Source organism: Nannospalax galili, unplaced genomic scaffold, assembly GCF_000622305.1.
Source record: "Nannospalax galili isolate Female #2095 unplaced genomic scaffold, S.galili_v1.0 scaffold45, whole genome shotgun sequence".
NCBI classification, from domain to species: domain Eukaryota; kingdom Metazoa; phylum Chordata; class Mammalia; order Rodentia; family Spalacidae; genus Nannospalax; species Nannospalax galili.
This window is the reverse complement of record NW_008355775.1, coordinates 5,967,025-5,979,631: the sequence shown is the minus strand read 5'-3', so window position 1 is coordinate 5,979,631 and position 12,607 is coordinate 5,967,025. Positions and strand designations below refer to the sequence as shown.

At 36.3% G+C, this 12,607-nt stretch overlaps 1 protein-coding gene across 4 annotated transcripts in view; it reads left to right on the top strand.

Annotated features, from left to right (window-relative positions):
- Nucleotides 1-12,607, top strand: part of Tent2 (terminal nucleotidyltransferase 2) — a 59,206-nt gene that overhangs the window by 7,243 nt on the left and 39,356 nt on the right. For 3 of the 4 annotated variants that reach the window (XR_003847074.1, XM_008853329.3, XM_017803247.2), the window contains exons 2-4: nt 1,781-1,954; nt 2,140-2,229; nt 5,449-5,686. Coding sequence is in view for 3 of the 4 variants with exons in the window: in XM_008853329.3 (XP_008851551.1) it covers nt 1,818-1,954; nt 2,140-2,229; nt 5,449-5,686 (465 nt within the window). In the remaining variant the exon portion in view is untranslated. The remainder of the gene's footprint in view (nt 1-1,780; nt 1,955-2,139; nt 2,230-5,448; nt 5,687-12,607) is intronic. The other variant, XM_008853328.3, reaches the window with a different exon arrangement.

Genomic DNA, 12,607 nt, shown 5'->3' with positions numbered 1-12,607 from the left:
ACATGCCAAATTCACAACAGAAATATAATAATATGGAAAACCAAAACAGTATGTTCCCACCAAACACCACAAGTCCTGTAGAAGAGTTCTACAAGGAGAATCCCCTAGAGATAACCCAGGACACTGAATTTAAAAGAACAATCAAACATGATCAAGGAATTCAGTGAATTTAAAGAACACTTGAACAAATCAAAGAGCTAAAAGAAGATAGGGATAAACTTCTGAATGAATTCACAAAAGAGAAACATTGAAGAAAATTCAGACAGAAATGAAGTGCAAAACCCAATACCAACTTGAAACAACAGGGGAGAAAGCCTCACCTCTGGAATGAATGAAATGGAAAACAGAATGTCAACACTGGAGGATAAAGTTGAAGAATTGGATCACTCAAGCAAAGAGTATGAAAAATTAAAAAAAAACCCAGGAATGGAATATGCAAGTGATGTGTGACACTATGAAAAGACCAAATCTATGGATCATAGCAATAGAGGAAGGAGAAGAATTTCAGGTTAATGGTGTTGACCAGATCTTAGTGATTTTCTTTGTATTTTTCTGTTCTTGGACTTTTCTGTTAAACAGTGTTGGATATTGTACCACATACTTTGATACTTTGGGTTTTTTTTTCCTCTTTGAATGTCTACATGGTACTGCTTCTGTTCCCTATTTTTCCCTTTTCTGGTGACCCATGGATACCATCTTTTAAGTATGAGCTACTAAGAGTCTAATTGGACATTTCATGTATTTTGATGGTGCTGACAGGTAGTAGGGTTTCTTGTAGGTAGGTTGAACAAGTTGACTCTAAACTTTTTGGTTTAGACCCTTTGACTTTTACTGTTATAATTTCTCTTACTATGTTATGCTGCTTCTCTCCCAGTTCAAAAAAGTTTTCTAATTATCTGTTTTTAGAAGGTGACCAGAGGAGTCCCATTTTTACTTGATAGACTTGATATTTGTTTTTTGTTTCTTACCTTAACCTACCCTTTGGAAGACTATAGCCTTGCTGGATTAGTCTTTGCAGGAAACGAGTGTTTAGTGTCTTACTAGGATTGGTGAAGGGTTCTTATTACTTTGTATAGTTTTTCTTCCTCTTGTGGAACAAAAAAATCTCTTATAGGTCGTCTTTGACATAAATTATGTAGACTTTGAGAAGAACCTCAGAATCTTACAAATTGGTAGGTGATATAGATTGCTTCTCTCATTTCTTCAGGTCTGTAAGATCCTACATCCTAGGTATCAGGTTGTTAGATGATAGCTTATACCTTTTTATGAATTAGGTTGTGAATAAATATAAGAATCTGTGAGCTTTTATTTAGTTTGTCTGTTGAGTGGTTTATTATTTGTTAGAGTAGTGGCGATAAAAGATTGGTATGGCCGAGCATGTGGTGCACTACCTTTAATCCCAGCACTCGGGAGGCAAAGGCATGCGGATCTGTGGAAGAGTAAGGCCAGCCAGCCTGGTCTACAAAGTGAGTTCCAGGCCAAGTGGGGCAACAGGGAGACCTTGTCTCAAAAAACAAAAACAAAAACGAAAAATTTGTTATTAGGTAAACAAATAGAAAATTAACATGCATATATATTGAAAGTATTTGAATGTAATTTAGATTCTAAATTATTATGGTTTTGTAAACAATAGTAGGACTTAAGACATTTTTAAACTTTCAGGACTAACTTTGCAAATGAAACAAATAATCTGATAGCTAATTGTTTTAAGTAGCAGATAATACCTACCAAAAACTTACGTCTTTAAACTATAGTAATTTATCTTTTAAAATTATTACAGGTAGAAGAATACATGTTCACCTTCAGTAAACAAGAGCATGTTCCCAAACTCAATTTTGGGTCGTCCGCCCTTCACTCCAAACCACCAACAGCATAATAGCTTCTTTGCCCTCTCACCAGCTCTTTATTCACACCAGCAACTTATTGATGCGCACTTCAACTTTCAGAATGCAGAGTGAGTATGATGTTATATTGGACCATGTCATTAAGTTTTGTTTTCTCGTTGACATAATCTTTTTGTGTGCAACATTTGAAGCTACAAAAATGTTTTTATTTTCTCTTGATCAGTATTTAGTTTTTGTGAAAATTTTGGGTTTAAGGAAAAATATGTATATTATTATTGTTCTTTGTTTTTGATAGCTTGTCTAGAGCTGTGTCCTTACAGCAGCTGACATACGGAAATATCAGTCCAATACAGACCTCAGCATCCCCGTTATTTCGAGGAAGGAAGTAAGTATTTTTCAGATATTTAAGAATTTATTTATCTTTTATGTGTACTAATGTTTTCCCTGGTGTCTGTAAGTGTATCCATGTGTACGATGTCCATGGAGTCCAGAAGAGGGTATCGGATCCCTTTAACTAGAGTTCTAGAGTTATAGATGGTCATTAGCCACCATGTGGGTTCTAGGGACCAAACTCTGGTCCCCTGCAAGAACAGCCAGTGCTCTTGATCTCTGAGCCATCTCTCTAGACCTCTTTTTAAGTATTTAAAAGAAATTGTTGCAGCCCTAAGAACTGTGTAACAGTTGTATAAAATTATATGGGCATTTTAGCCCAGATTTTGTTTCTGGGACCTGTGAAATCAGATGAGTAAAATAATTAAAAAAATTTTGGGTGTTCAAAAATTTTAGTAAGTCTTATATTGATTTATTCCTGCCATTGTAAGTTTTAGATGGAATAAAGCTTGCTTTCTTCAGAAATCAACATTCTAATTGAGAGTATTAGCCTTCTGCAAATCAGATGGCCATCTGCAAGTATTTGCTAGGGTTGCTAGCAGAATACTGCAAACTGATACTGGGTGGCAGAAAGAATGGCTTTAAAAAAATTTTTCCCCCTCTGTTCTTTCTCAAGGCTCAAAGTCCAGATCATGCTGTCAGCAAGGCTGTTTCCTTTGAGGCCTCTCCTTGGCATACAGTTAACCATTTTCTTATTGTGCTCTCTGTATTCTTCCCTTTGCCTTCGCTGTGGTGTGATTTCTTCAGGACACTCATTGTATAAGATTAGGGTCCATCCTAAGGACCCCATTTAAACTTATTCTTTTAAAGACTATCTCACAATATGGGTATATTCTAAAACACCAGGGCTTTGAATTTTAGCCTTTGAATTTCAGGAGGACAGTTCCTGATTTTTTTTCTAATATAGTGTGCTGTATGTTTTTTCTTTTGATTTATGTAAATTTTATACAGATAAGACTCCTTGATAAATATTATAGTGAAAAAATTTCACATGACAAAGATTTCTGTAGTCATATCACGAGCCAATTAATTTTATTACAAAATTAATTTATTAGAAGATAGTAATATAACTTGGGAGGTATTTTTTAAAATAACATTTGACAATAGTTTTAAGATAATAGTATTGTTTTAAAGCTATCTGATCATTTTATAACTTTTATGTCTAGCTAAAAGTAGTAGAGCCAGCAGTGGTGGAGCCAGTGTACCATGGTGGTGCACACCTTTAATCCCAGTACTTGGGAGGCAGAGGCAGATGGATCTCTGTGAGATTGAGGCCACCCTGGTTTGCACCTCAAGTTCCAGGCCAGCTGGGGCTACAGGGTGCTGCCTCAAAGCATAACAAAACACAAACAAAAAAGGTAGCAAGTAGTAGTAATTCAGAATATAGTAGGCATAATTTTGAAAGAGATGCACCTTAGCTCTGGAAATTTTTATTGAATATGTCAGTGCTGTTATAATGAAATGCTGCCGCTTATGTGGTTATTAAATAAATAATTAAAAAATGGAATGCACTTAGAAGAGAAAGTACTTACAGTTACAACCTTTCTAAAACATATGTTCTGCACAAAAAGGAAAGATGGGGAGTCCCTTTCCTTATTTTTAATAAGGAGAATTAAATATCTTGTTTATAAATTTGTATTTATCCTTATCAATTCTAGATTCTGCCTCACAGAGCTCTAGTTTTCTATGCTTTCATCTGGGAGAATAGTGCCTTTAAAGCACCAGAATCTCCCCTTATTTCAACGTCAGAAGGATGTCAATGATGTATAAAAGCATCAAGAGAACATCAGTACAGCTTACTGTTTTTAGCTGTTAAAAAAAAAAAGAAAACCAGATGGTTTTATGATGAAAATGAAGAGAATAAAGTCCATCATCCTTTCCCATTGTGCCACATACCTAGATGTCTGTAACAAACTGGAATCAAGACCGAGCCAGGCTTCCAGATATTTGACATCATTTCATGCTTCGTTTGATTTTAAATTCCTTACTATCAATTTAGAATCTTTTCCAAGTAGATTTGTGTCAACTGAAGCTCCCAGAAAAAAAAGTAGAACCCACACTGAGCATACTACAGACTGATGAAGTATTAAGACTTCAGTGGCTGTGGAGTAGTTGGAGTGTGGCAGATCCTGTTAACTTGTCTTGTACTTCTTTGTCCCTAAATAGTCATTTACTGACCATCTGTATGTGTGACCTAACATCTTTGTGACTATTATGTAGATCCTTTTGAAAAATAAGAAGAGTTTTCTAGCTTCTACCAAAACAAAAGCTAAGAATGTCATCAGCTTGCATCTAAGATCTTCAGCGTTGATTTCCCTGCTTTGCTCCAACCTAACTACCAGTGTATTTGAAAAGCATTTTGATTTGTGATTTTCTTTGTTCTGTTACAACAGACACTTCCTTAAATGGTTATAGATTGGGATTGGAATTTGTGGTAAACTAAATCTGTGTCCCTGAGCTATAGATACTTCTATTTGGCCCCAGAATAAACTATTTCTTACTTTCTTTGGGGAAAAAAAATTATATACATATATATATATGTGTATATATATGTATATATATGGCATTAGTCTAAGAACTTTACAAATGATTTCATTAACTTTCACTGTTATCTTTCCTGTTTACAAGAAAGTTAAAGGACACAGAAGTTATTCAAGTAGAAATGGCATAGCTGGTATTTGAAATCCAGCAGTCTGCTCTAAAATCAAACTTGTAAGTTCTTCTGAATTGTCAAAGGGAAAGTTTACACAATGACTCTAAAAGTATAGACTTCATTCAGATTTACTTATTTTCTGAAATTGCCAGTGAACTGTGTGAGTGAACATGAGTTCCATTAGTTCATAGTTAAAAGATTTTTTAAAATCAGTGGATGGACTTGCAATGGGGAACAACTGGGGGCACCGATAACACAGTGGGCAATAACAGGGATGACAGTATATGGGCTCCAGTGTGTGGGGGGTGCTATGGAAAGGTGTCAGTGGGGATGGGGTTATAAAGATGATTAAGATTGTTTGAGATGTTCTTTATGAAATACACACACACACACACACACAATTAAGTTAGCATTTTCAATTGAAGATACTGAGAATAGAGCTATAAAAGTTCAATAGGGAGCTAATAATGTAACCTTATTGAAAGAGTCATAATATTGTCATTATTTCTGATGGCAGAAAGTTGTGTCTTTAATCACTAAGGTATATTTGCTTGTTTTCAGGAGACTAAGCGATGAAAAAACCTTTCCTCTTGATGGTAAACGGCAGCGTTTCCATTCACCCCACCAAGAGCCAACTATAGTAAACCAGATAGTGCCTTTCTCTGGGGAACGGAGATACTCGATGCCACCATTGTTTCACACGCACTATGTACCAGATGTAGTCAGATGTGTTCCACCTCTTCGGGAAATACCATTTTTGGAACCTAGAGAAATCACACTGCCTGAGGCCAAAGATAAGGTAATTATGATGCAGATTTTTATTTTGCCTTTTGGAAATTTGATGTATTTTAAATGGATCAGGAATACCTAATGTCCTACATTAATTAGAATATGCCTTTTTTTAAAGTACTATTGTTTGTTTAAAGTACTATTCGACCCAGTTTTCTAAATACCATTTTGATCTGTCAGAGAAATCATTTTTTTTCTGATTTATAGAAATTTGGGAATAGACCCTAAAACATTTGACTTCTTAGTTGCTAGAGATGTATGTCACTGTCTTCAGCTGTACTTAGTGAAAAGTTAAGAAAAGCAAGGTCATTAGAAGTGATTATAATGTCCATCATCCTTTTCTGTAGTTGGGATGCACTCTGGGATTTCCTTTCCCTCTCTCCTTCCCTTGCTACCTTTCTTCTACAGTGTCTTGCTATGTCGCTCAGGCTGGCCTTAGAGTAAATATTACCCTTTCACATATACAAATCAGTGGATTTTAATAAGTTCACAAATTGTACAATCATCTATTTCCAAGACATTTTCATCACTCCCAGAGAAACCTTGTACTTAATAGTACTCACTAGTAATTGTTCCCCCTTTTCTCTACTTCCTAAAACTGAATCATTCAATGTATGGCCATTTGTTTCTAGCTTCTGTCATTTAGCATAATGTTTTAAAGGTTTATCCATGTTTGTAGGTTACAGTATGTTTATTTGTTGGTTTGGTTTTTTGAGACAGGGTCTTACAGTCTAGTTTAGGCCGGCGTTGATCTACTGTCCTCTTGCCTCAGCTTACTGAATGCTAGAACTGCATTTCTTTTTACATTTGAATAATATTTCATTGTGTAGATATATACCATGTTTTGCTAGTATATTCCTCATTGATGGACTTGTAGGTTTTTTTTTTTTTAGTCTGATGGTTATGAATAATGGCTCTGTGAATGTCGATGTATGAGATTTTGCCTGATGGGGTGAATTTATTGGGTGATATGGCAAAATATATTCAACTTCTTGAGGAACTGTTAGTATTTTGTAAAGTGGCTGTATTGTTTTATAGTCTCAGTGACAGTGAACAAGTGTTCCACTTTCTTCACATCCTTGTCAACACTTGTGACATTATTTTTTAGTTATTTAATTCCTTGCAATGCTAGTGATGGAACCCAGGGCTTTAAACATGCTAGGCAAGCACTCTACCACTGCCAAGCTTCCTTCTAGTCTTGTCTCTTTGTATTATAGCCGTGTGAGAGGGTATGAGAGGGTATCTCATCATGATTTCAGTTTATGTTCCCTAATGACTAATGATACGGAATATCTTATCATTTGCTTTTGGACATTTGTGTGTTCCTTTGAAGTGTGTATTCAGATATTTTGTCCAGTTTTTAATTGGATTGTCTTTATTTTGCAGAGTTTTAAGGGTTATTTTTACATAATTTGAGTATTAAATCCAGGATATATGATTTGCAAATGTTTTTCCTTTTCTGTGATTTATATTTTAAAATAAAAAAAATTAATGTGTATGAATGTGTGTACATGCACCCATGTCATGCAGTGCCTGCGGAGGACTTAGAAGAGGATGTCAGAGCCCCTGGAACTGGAGTTACGAACGGTTGTTAGCTGCCATGTGGATGCTGGGATTGAACCTAGGTCTTTTCTAAGAACAGCCAGTGCTCTTAACTGCTGAGCCATTTCTCTAGCTTCTTTAAATTTCTTATTTGTGCCCTTTAAAGCATAAAACATTTTCATATTGATGTAGTCTTATCTGTTTCACTTTGGTTGCATTTGCTGTAAGTATTGAATCAGTTCAGGGTTTGATGGATGCCTATATAAGATTTTTTTTTTCTTAAGACTAGGTCTCACTATGTAGCTCTGGTTCGCTTTGAACTCTATGTAAATCAGGCTGACCTTGAACTCACAGAGATCCATCTGCCTCTGCCTCTTGAGTACTGGGATGTGTTCTAAAGCTTTTATACTTTTAGTTCTTACATTTAGGACTTTGATCATTCTTGAACTAATTTATGTATATGATAGGAAATAGGGATCTAAGTTTATTCTTTTGCTGTTGGTTCACTTGTCCTAGCATTATTTATTGAAAAGACTCTTTCCCTTCTGTGCAATGTTTTCTTTATCATGAAATAGGAACAGTTAGACAAAACCAGTGGGAGAGAGGAAACAGCAAAGTAAAATGAGAAGAGAACAACATGGGGTGTTCTGGCATTCCTTCTTCCTCCTCCCTCCATTCTTCCCTTCTTTGCTTTCTTAGTTTAAGTCTTGTGAGGTTGTAATGTGAAAGCCTGTGGTATAAAGCAAAGGTAAATTCTCAATGAATATACACACACTGCTATATGTGAGGTTTTAATATGTGTGCACTAGTAGTAGGGCATTTTTAAAACAGGGCTTATTATGCACAGATATTGAAATTTCTCTATATTTTTGCATATGTTTATATGTTTGTAGTTAACTAATGGAGCTAGCCAGATAACTTAGTTTCTACATATGGCCTAGACATGAGTTGAATCTTGGTGTAAATTTAATAATATAATACAAATAATATAATATAAATTTAATAATTTAATAATAGTATCAGTCATCTGGTAAGATGTGATTTCATATATCAGTAACTTTTTCTTTGCCTAATCATATAGAAAAAAATTCTCCTAAATGTAATACTTTTGGAATGAGGCATTTACCCTAGAGAAGTAAAGATAGACCTTGCAGTTGAATCTGTTTCTTTGAGGGATACTTTATTTCTGCCTGTTGTTACGAGAAAAGGAAGGCAAGAACTTCTCTTCATTCTTTAAGTGAATATTTTATGTGTGTGTATGTGTGTGTGTGTGTGTGTGTGTGTGTGTGTGTGTGTGTAATAGGATCTTATTATGTCACCCATATGAACTCATGATCGTCTTGCCTCCACTTTCTGAATGCTCAGATTATAGGTGCCACTATGCCTGGCTGAAGCACACTCTTTAAAAAAAAAAAACAAACAACTACTGTTAATTGATATCTCTGGTCATTAGGCATTCTATTCATGTTATTCATTGAACAACCCCATGACATGGATATTATCCTAAAAGTTATTGAGGCTCAAAAATTAAATAACTTGTTCAACATCACATCTACAAATGGCAAAATCAAGATTTGACCCTTGTTTCTTAAAATGCAGAGAGGAGGAACTTAATGTGCATATATTCAAAAATAGGGAGATCCCATTGTAAGAACTAGCTATAACATCAGTGATCCCTGACAGTAATAGTTAATAGTTATTGAATGTCTGTCTCTGTCAGAAATGTGATCAATAGTTATGTGTTACCTCTGTAGAACATATAGTGACAAGAGTGAGATAAATAAGCAGTGGTTTGGGGCCTTGAATACATAGCAGAATGTCACTAAAGGAAATAGCACAATGGCATTTGTATTTTGGGGCAGATAGTTTTTGCAGTATATGGTATTTGGTTTAGACTGAAGTAGGTAGCCTTGAAGATGGATGATCATCTTAGAGGTTCTTAATGCGTCTGGATGAAAGGTGCTGCAGCTTTCAGTTCTGATAGATGGTAGTGAAAATGATACGAGAGATGGTACATAGGAAGGTTGATAGAATGTGGGAATAGTTGAATATAGGGGAGGCAGAGAAAAAGAAACATAAGTGACTGCAGTGGCATGGTTCTAGGCCACCAGAGAGATAAGTAACCAAAATTTGGGGTATGTGAGTTGATGGAGAAAATAGTTAAGAGGTACTTGGAACAGTAGAAAAATCTGTGTTCTTGAGAAACTTCATTCTGCAAATTGCACACCAAGTGTATATGGCTTTTAGGAAATAGTGCTGGGGCAGATGACTCAAAAATAATTCTGTAGTCAAAACATTATCAAGAATAATAATTGGTATCTTGGAAAATAACTTGGGAAGACCAGGCAGACAGCTAAGCATGGCTGGATGCTCTTGCAGAACATATTAAAGATATTCAAAATAGAGTTGGGATGGTGACTTGTGGTGGACACCAAGACAAGGCAATAAACGCCTCTGAGTCAGGTGGCAGCTGAGGTAGAAGAAAAGGAAGTGCACCAGCGGTGAGCTGTGCAAAGCTAAGAATATACTTTTTTGAGCCGTTATCTTCAACGCAAATACTTAATTTTTTTTAGTTGACTTGGGTCTGTAAGGACTCTGATTTGTGCAGTAGCCATGCTGAGGTGAATGTTACACAGTTTTGTACCGTATACAAATCACCTACAAAACTTCATGTTATATTGATACCATTTCCTATTTTCCAGTCATGAAGGCTTATTGATATTATAGAAAAGCATTTTATTACCAAATTGGTAATATATGTTTGGAGTTCAGAAGTAAGTTAGAACCAGAGATATATACCCGAAGACATCTGCATTCACTGTAGCATTTGAAACTCCTGGAATAGAGTTAATTTTCAATTTTAGTATCCAGTAAGGTATTCACGAGTGCTACGCATTGGAGATACTGTATTTTGCACACATGTGTTACAGTACATAGACTTTTACCATTTACGTATAGATTAAATAGGTCATTAAAAGTAATCATTCAGCCTGTTGTGGTGGCACATACCTTTAATCCCAGCACTCCGGAGGCAGAAGCAGGTAGATCTCTGTGAGTTCAGGGCCAGCCTTGTCTACAGAGTGAGTTCCAGGCCAACTGGGGCTACAGTGAGACCCTGTCTCAAAAGACCCAAGAAAATAAAAAATAAAATAATCAATCAATAAATAAATTCTATTTTTCAGCAACTGTGACTGACATTTGAAGAGGAAGACAAAGATAAAGGATGTAAGCAAACAAAATGGAGAACGTCATATGATAATCTCAGAAAACCTGAACTGAAAGTTATAATAACTTAATAGAACAGCAAGGCGACTGTCTGGGTCAGATGCCTCATACCCCCCAATCTTTAGTTTGAGGCACACACTGTTGGTTATTGTCACTTACTTCTCTGCAGCCATGTTCCACAGTAATATAAGTAATATAGCAGTAATATAAGTCCTATGATAAATAAATCAGTGAACACCAACTGGGTTCCCTTTACTGTTCCACACATGTCCCTTATCAAGACCTGCAGGAGGCAGAAGCAGGCAGATCTCTGTGAATTCAAGGACAGCCTGGTCTACATAGTGAGTTCCAGGGCAGCTGGGGCTACAGAGAGATGCTGTCTCCAAAAGACCCCCCCCCCCCAAAAAAAAATAGTGCAAATCACAGTTTATGTAAGTGCCATTCTTAGCTGGAAGGAAAGTGCTGTGAAGGAAAATAAGAGTGCTGAGGAATGTATTTTGGGTTTCAGGAAAAGCTCTTTTAGGAGAGTATTTGAGCTGAGATCCAAAGGATGAGTTAGGAGTTAACTGAAGAGTGGTGGTGGTTGGAAAGATCACTCAGTGGTTAGGAGCACTTGCTGCTGTTCAGAGGACCAGGATTCATTCCCAGCACCCATGTGGCAGGTAACTCCTGTTCTAGGGGATCCAACGTTCTCTTCTGGCTTCTGTGGACACTACACACTTGTACTGCACTTACATATGTACAGACAGAGCCCTCGTAACAAACACCACAACAAAAAAAGAGTGGTGGGGGTGGGGAGAATGCTTAAAAGAGAGAGAAAATAGTATGGAATATGTAAAGAGCCGAGGGTAGACCCAGGTGAGCTAGAATTTAGTAATTAGAGGGGATATGGTTGAAGATATGGTGGGGTGGTGTGGAGCGGGAGTTTATAATGGGGTGGGATAGAATGGGAGTTTATGAAAGGACTTTTAGATCACTTTAGTCTAAGAAAAGAAGCTAGTCAAGTTTTTATTTTTGTTTTGTTTTAAGCAGGGAAGAGAAATAACTTTGAAGGGTTAGCTTGGCTTTAGTGTGGAGAGATTAAAGTTGAGCAAGCATAAATGTAGGACAGTTGCTGTATTCTAGGTAAAAGGTAATGAATTAGGAAGTGCTAGTATTTAAGATGGTGATAAATTGATGGATTTAAGTCATATTTGGGGGCTAAATTGAAAGGATTGGGTTGCACTGTGAGAACCTCTGCAATATTGGCCAGCTTTCTTTGGTTAAGAGTCTAGCCTTTGTATCTAGGTATTCTGGAAGGTGGAAAGGGAGTGCACTTAGATAAGAGGAAAAAAGCTTTTTTGGAACTGGAGGCTAGAAAGAGTGATAGGTGTTCATATAAAGTTTGTAGATATAACTGGAAGAAGTTAATATTATGTGCTTATGGCTTTTTCCTTTGTTCTTTCTGAATGACTACTGATGCTAACTGGCAGGTTGAATATGGAGAGGATGAAGTGGAATATCAGAAGTCTGAGACTAGAGAAGACTGGAGGGACTGAAGAGATGGGTCAGTAGTTAAGAGTATGTACTGCTCTTGGAGAGGACCCCATTCAGTCCTCAGTGCTCATATTGGGCAGCTCGAACTCCTATAACTCCAACTCTAGGGAGATCCAACACCCTCTTCTGGACTTTGTGGGTACCTTCACTCACATATACACAGACCCACACATACATACATATCTTTTAAAAGGATTGGAAATCTGCATTAACTGAACTCAGGAAATCAGATTGGAAAAAAAAGAGTATGTCATAATACTGCTTGTTGGGTAGTGTAGACTCATTTAAGAGTGGTAATAAATAATGAACTCATTATTAATAAATCAGCTAAAACTGCCAGCCCTAAAAGTTTTGCTGAAATTTTCTAAAATACTTTGGAGATTCATATTTGGTGTTTTGTAATTTGAATTTTGAAAACATATGCCCTCCTGAATTTACTTTTTTTCTTGGTTTTAAAATATTTTGTCTGTTTTTTTTAACTTTTACAGAAACTTTATTGAGAATTTCATACATGCATATAAGTCATTTTGATCAAATCCATGCCCACTCCCTCCCCTCCAACATTCCCCCCTCTGAAGAGGTAACCCTAAAATCTTTTAAGGATTAGATACAAGCTCCCAAATACTTT